The sequence below is a fragment of the Urtica dioica genome, chromosome 2 (genome assembly GCF_054948205.1).
Source record: "Urtica dioica subsp. dioica isolate 48M chromosome 2, U.dioica_male_clone48M_v1_H2, whole genome shotgun sequence".
In the NCBI taxonomy this organism is placed as follows: domain Eukaryota; kingdom Viridiplantae; phylum Streptophyta; class Magnoliopsida; order Rosales; family Urticaceae; genus Urtica; species Urtica dioica.
Window position 1 is genome coordinate 33,016,345 of NC_142757.1, and position 5,409 is coordinate 33,021,753.

The 5,409-nt window shown below is 37.5% G+C and overlaps 1 protein-coding gene across 2 annotated transcripts; it reads left to right on the top strand.

Moving 5' to 3' along the window:
- Positions 1–3,000: 3,000 nt before the first annotated feature.
- LOC149404445 (uncharacterized) lies at positions 3,001–4,946 on the top strand. Of its 2 annotated transcripts, none has more exons than XR_016302030.1 (3): positions 3,001–4,095; positions 4,561–4,620; positions 4,696–4,946. XR_016302030.1 is itself a non-coding variant. In XM_089630272.1 (3 exons), exons 1-2 carry the CDS (start codon positions 3,243–3,245, stop codon positions 4,576–4,578), a joined length of 975 nt encoding a protein of 324 aa, XP_089486398.1. In that variant the 5' UTR covers positions 3,006–3,242; the 3' UTR covers positions 4,579–4,620; positions 4,696–4,946. The 2 variants fall into 2 exon arrangements, 1 of the variants encoding a protein (XP_089486398.1); XM_089630272.1 differs by having other exon boundaries at positions 3,006–4,199.
- Positions 4,947–5,409: the final 463 nt, after the last annotated feature.

The window sequence follows — 5,409 nt, forward strand, 5'->3', positions numbered from 1 at the left end:
ATATTATTGCGGTGATCAAAACTAAAACCCAAACTACAAACGCAAGCACAATAAAGCATGAACAAACACCGTTCAACCATTAATGTCGTCTAATTAAAACTAGTGTTCCAGGGTAAAAACAGCAGTCACAAAAAAAAAAGAGATTTGTAAGTAACTAGATCACTTTAAACATGTGATTTTGGATTTAGCCTATGTTTGACAATTTTTAGGGATATAGTCAAATGGCTTATGTGAAAATAATTAATGTCTGATTTGCCCTTATTCATTAATAAATTCGTCACTTTCTCTCTCCTATTTTTTTCAAATAATTTTTCTGCATCAAAACTTCAAAAATTCGTATCTTTCTCATACGAACTCGAAATTGAGTGATTTCAAATCCTACAAATTCGTGGCGTCGAGATCTTCAAAAATAGACCCAATGTGTTTGATGAAAAAATATATTTAATGCATCATATTTACATTTCCATTTTTTTTATAATTTCAAAAAATTTCCGTTATTTCCATATTTAAGTTAGATTTTTCTACATCTATGGTATTAAACATTATTTTTCATCAAACACAATGGATCCATTTTTGAAGATCTCGGCGTCACGAATCCGTAGGATTTGGAATCACTCAATTTTGAGTTCATATGAGATATATATGGTTTTTTGAAGTTTTTATGTAAAAAAAGTGTAGGAAAAAAATTGAAGAGAGAAAATGACGAATTTATTAATAAATAAGGGTAAATAAGACCTTAATTATTGCCACATAATCATGTTGGCTATTTGCCTAAAAGTTGTGAAACATAGGCTAAAAAAAAATTTCATAGTTTCATTTTGGCTATTTCGCTACAATGCAAAAAAAAAAAGGATAAATTACACTCATGCCCCCTGAACTTTTGACCATTTAATAACGTGGTCCCTACTTTTATTTTTCTTACAGCGTCGCCATTAAACTTTCATATTCTTACAAACTTAGTCATTCCGTCAAATTTTTTTTCTATATTCCGTCTATTTTAACTTGTGTAATCGACATATTACAACTTGAATATTTAAAATTACCTATATATCCTTTATTTAATTATTTTATATTTAAAATTAATAAATTAAAATTAAAAAATTTCATTTTTCATTTTGTTTGTTGTCTTTTTTTAATACTTTTTTTTTATATATTTCCATTATACTTTTTTTTAACGATAATAGAAAATTAATAATAAATAATAATTCATTTTTACAATTCATTTTTATTAAAAATTCATATTTTACATAATTATTTTATTTTTATTTATTTTTTTATATAATAAATAATAATTTTTAATAATATTAAATAATTATAAAATCAATATTTTTTGTTATTTTACAATTTTGTCCCTGTTTAAATAGTCACATGTCAGTTACATGGGCAAAAATGGATGGATTGTTTTGAAAAATAGACGGAAGGACTAAGTTTGTAAGATTGTCAAAGTTCAAGGGTGACGCTGTAAGAAAAATAAAAATAAAGACCACGTTGTTAAATGGTCAAAAACTCAGGGGGCATTTATGTAATTTATCCAATAAAGATGAGTCTCGAATGAAAACTCCGAAATGTTCATCAAATATGGGCCAAAAAAGATGATTGTGATTGACACTAAAAATAAAAAAAGGTATTAATACGGATTGAAGAAGCTCAATAAATATGGTTGATATTTTCATGTAAGCTATAGATTTTGCATAATTGTATTTTTTTTTAATAAACTCTCACTTATATTTACCGTAATTTTAAAAGGCTCCACCAAAGAGATCATTGGTATTTGAAAAAAGGACTTAGATCCAAATATTAGTAAACTTGAAGAATTTTTTCCAAAATCAGTCAAAAGATATATGTCACTAATATCAGGTTTTGTTGACATAGATGTCAACCAAACCAAAGAGAGTTACAATCGCAATCTTCTTCTAATGAGCTTCTTTGTCTTAGGGTCTACAAACTCCAACGATTTTACCTTGCAACGATTGACGTATATATCATTTGTATCCATCAACGATTGGCCAACAATTTTTTTAAAAGTAGTAATTAAAAAAATTGATAAAACTCATCCTTCTCTATTAGGAGATGGGCGGTGCTCAAAATACTCCGGTTCCGAGTCTCGACCCCTGTATGGTTAGGAGGTCGGAACCTGATCCAGAAACTGTGACTCTGCCTTCTGGGTCAGAGAGAGAGTTTTTTTTTTCTTCGTGATATTGATTGGTATCACGTGGAGGGGATAGTCCGACTCCGATTTTTGTTATACCTCTTTCTGAGGTCCCTCATAGATCTCCAAATCCTCCAGAGGTTGAAGTGGCGGAGACCGAGAATGTAAGTCCTGACCCTGTCGCACTCTTGTAGGAAAAATATGTTTCCTGTGGAGGAAAGACAATCCGGAATTGAGGATCTAGAAAGAGGTTTCGATCAGGCGTCTTCTTCTGCCACTCATCATGAGGAAACGAAGTCCACTACCACCGATGTCTTAGATACTTATCCTGCGGAAGCTAGTGGTCGAACTTTTCTTATTAGTTTTGGTTTGTTTTCAGTTTACATACAAACAAATTTCAATGAATTGTGCCGAATATTAGTTTTGGTGGTCTCGGTGGTTTTGTCATTGCCAGTTTTATGTCATACTATTTCTTCATTTGACAACATTACTAGGCGGACAAAAGCAGAAGCAATGACCAACACGGAAATGCCTCTTTGAATGTTGATGATCAAATATGCAAATTCTCATTGCATGACGTAATTATTTTATGCTATACCCTCTTTACCGATAGGCTAAATGTGTAATTAAGGTAACAACCGAATTGAGTAACACATTAAAAGAAAAAGCAATAATGTCATTAATTTCAAAAAAATAACGTTACCCATGTTACTTACCTTAAATTTCAAATAATAATCAATAATTTATTCAAAGAAATCAAGAAACAACGTGGGAATTGGGATTTGCTACTGATTTTAGAGATTTATTTATTCGATTGAAAAGCATGCATAGACGATTAAGATTTAGCGTTCTTTCCCATAGTGGATTATAGGTCGGAGTTCTTTCTTTTTCTTTTGCCGCTTCGTCTTCTATTTATTAGATTAGACATCTATTTATTTCCTTGACCGAACTCATTTCCATTTCAAACCTCGAAATTTCCGTAACCCAAAGTCCCATTTCCAAACCTCCGAAAACCCCTAGTTTTGAACTTTACTTCAAAAGCCCCTCCGCTCTCTCCTTTCCTATTCCCCCGAAAACCTCTGTCACACTCTAAATGGCGGTGAAGAAGACTCCTCCTCCTCGAGAGGAATCCGAATCGGGCTCGGAATTCGAGTCGGAGTCCGAGGGCGAACCCATCGTTGAAGGAAAGCAACCCCAAACCGACAACAAGAAGCCCGAGTCCGAGCCCGAGTCTGAGTCATCTTCGGACGGTTTCGTGGTGAAGGCGAGTGTGAAGAGAAAGGCCGCCGCCGAACCATCGGAGCTGTGGAGCGAGGAGGCGACGGCGACGCTGATCGAGGAGTGGGGGCGGCGCTACCAGGACCTGAAGAAGCTCCGGAAGAAGGATTGGAAGGAGGTGGCGGAGGCCGTGAACGCCCTCCGCGGCCACCGGCGCACGGAGGTGCAATGCAAGAACCGCATCGACACCATCAAGAAGAAGTACAAGCTCGAGAAGCGCAGGTCCTCCTCCTCCTGGCCCTTCTTCCACCGCCTCCATTCCCTCATGGAACCTCCTCCTTCCACTCCCGACCCAATGGAGACTCAGACGACTCCGACCCAGCCCCAAGCCGACGACACAGGCCATTCCAGCTCCCACTCCGCCGCCGAGAAGAAGAAACCCAAATCTTCCTCAACAGCCCTGAAGCCCCAGAGCCCCAAATCGTCGTTGAAGCGCAACGGCGAAGCCTCCACGTCCAGAGCCTCGAAGCGACGGACCCGGGCGGAAACGGAGACCAAGCCCGAGCCCAATGGCACACTGACCCAGGAGCCTCAGAACTCCACTCCGGTGGTCGATCATTGGGCGGTCCTCGGCGAGCTTTTGGAGGGGAGCTCGGTCCCGGAGTGCGTTTGGAGGCGCGGGCTCGGTCTCATCCCGGACGACCAAAAGGCTGATCTGGCAGCCCAGTGTAAGGACATTTTTCTCGCTCAGCTGGATTTGGATGCCAGGAAGGATCTGCTGGCCAGCACGGTTAAAAGGCTTGTCTGCGACGCTCTTAAATCAGATAAAAAGGTTATAACTAGTTACATGCATTATAGAAATTCTCCAGATAAATGACAATCTTGACTTTCATGCTACCATTCTAGTTACTATCCTTAGCATGAATACACATTAGAGCTAGCATCATTAAGCTTGGAGCAAAGCTCTACGTCAATTTTTCTAGGTGCAGTCACATCGTTTGTCTTCTGAATGGTAAATGTAATCGTCAAAATGTAAATTCAGTATCTTAATCTTACATTTCGTGTTAGGAAATCTTGTCTTACTGATATGTGTTGTATGTTATTTTTCGGACTTGATAAAAGTCAAATTGTATTTTGAAAAGTTGGTGTATCGATCTAAACCTCTTGAATGGTTCTCGTGTTTGAATCTGCAGGCTGATGATGGGCATTAGATGTGTGCGAGAACTATTTACAGTACTAACATTGACAAGAAGGTATGGTTTAATTGAACTTAGGTCAGACTTTCTCGCTGCAGAAATTTCAACTGTCTTGTTTCTTGTTCTCTGTAGGTTTTACTCAAGCTGGTGGAAATCTCTTTGTGGATCTGTATGTGGGGAGGTTTGTACTTTTGTCTAAGCTTTGGAATCATCCTTCAGTGAAATTCGTGGATATGCCTCTGATTTTGCGGTTTCCTTCGATGGAGTTCATTAAAGACTAATTATGTAAATGCTTGCTGAGCTCACTCGATCTTTCATAATCCTGAATTTTATTAAAAACTCTTGTACTTGATGTTTTGGTATGACTTTTTTGAGGCTTGGAAGCTTGAATGTCTCTTTATGCTTTGCGGTTTTTTACTGAGCACCCTTAACGGGATTGCCTAGGATTTACATGAAACACTGTGTAGAAGAAGGGGTAAAGTTGCCACATGTAGTCTGGCTGGCTCATTAAGTCAGTCGTTTTGCTTCTTTGGCATTTTATTTGGGAATGAATCATATTAGGTATCTGAGTATTATTGTAAATATCAATTAATTGGTAGGCTTCCGGTAAGTGTCAGCCGTCCTTTACTACTTAAGCTTCTTTACAGTCAGTGCGGAGGTATCAAATTTGAAAATAGAACTGGGCTTAGTAGATTTTAGTCTTTTGTTTAGGAGAGAACGAGACCTATCGATTGTCCTTTGACGATCGGTGCTTCATTGTAGTCCATGGCTGCTGATGTCAAAGTCAATAAACTCCATCGTCTTCCTTATAACCAAATCTAATATACATTTGTAATATTAAACACA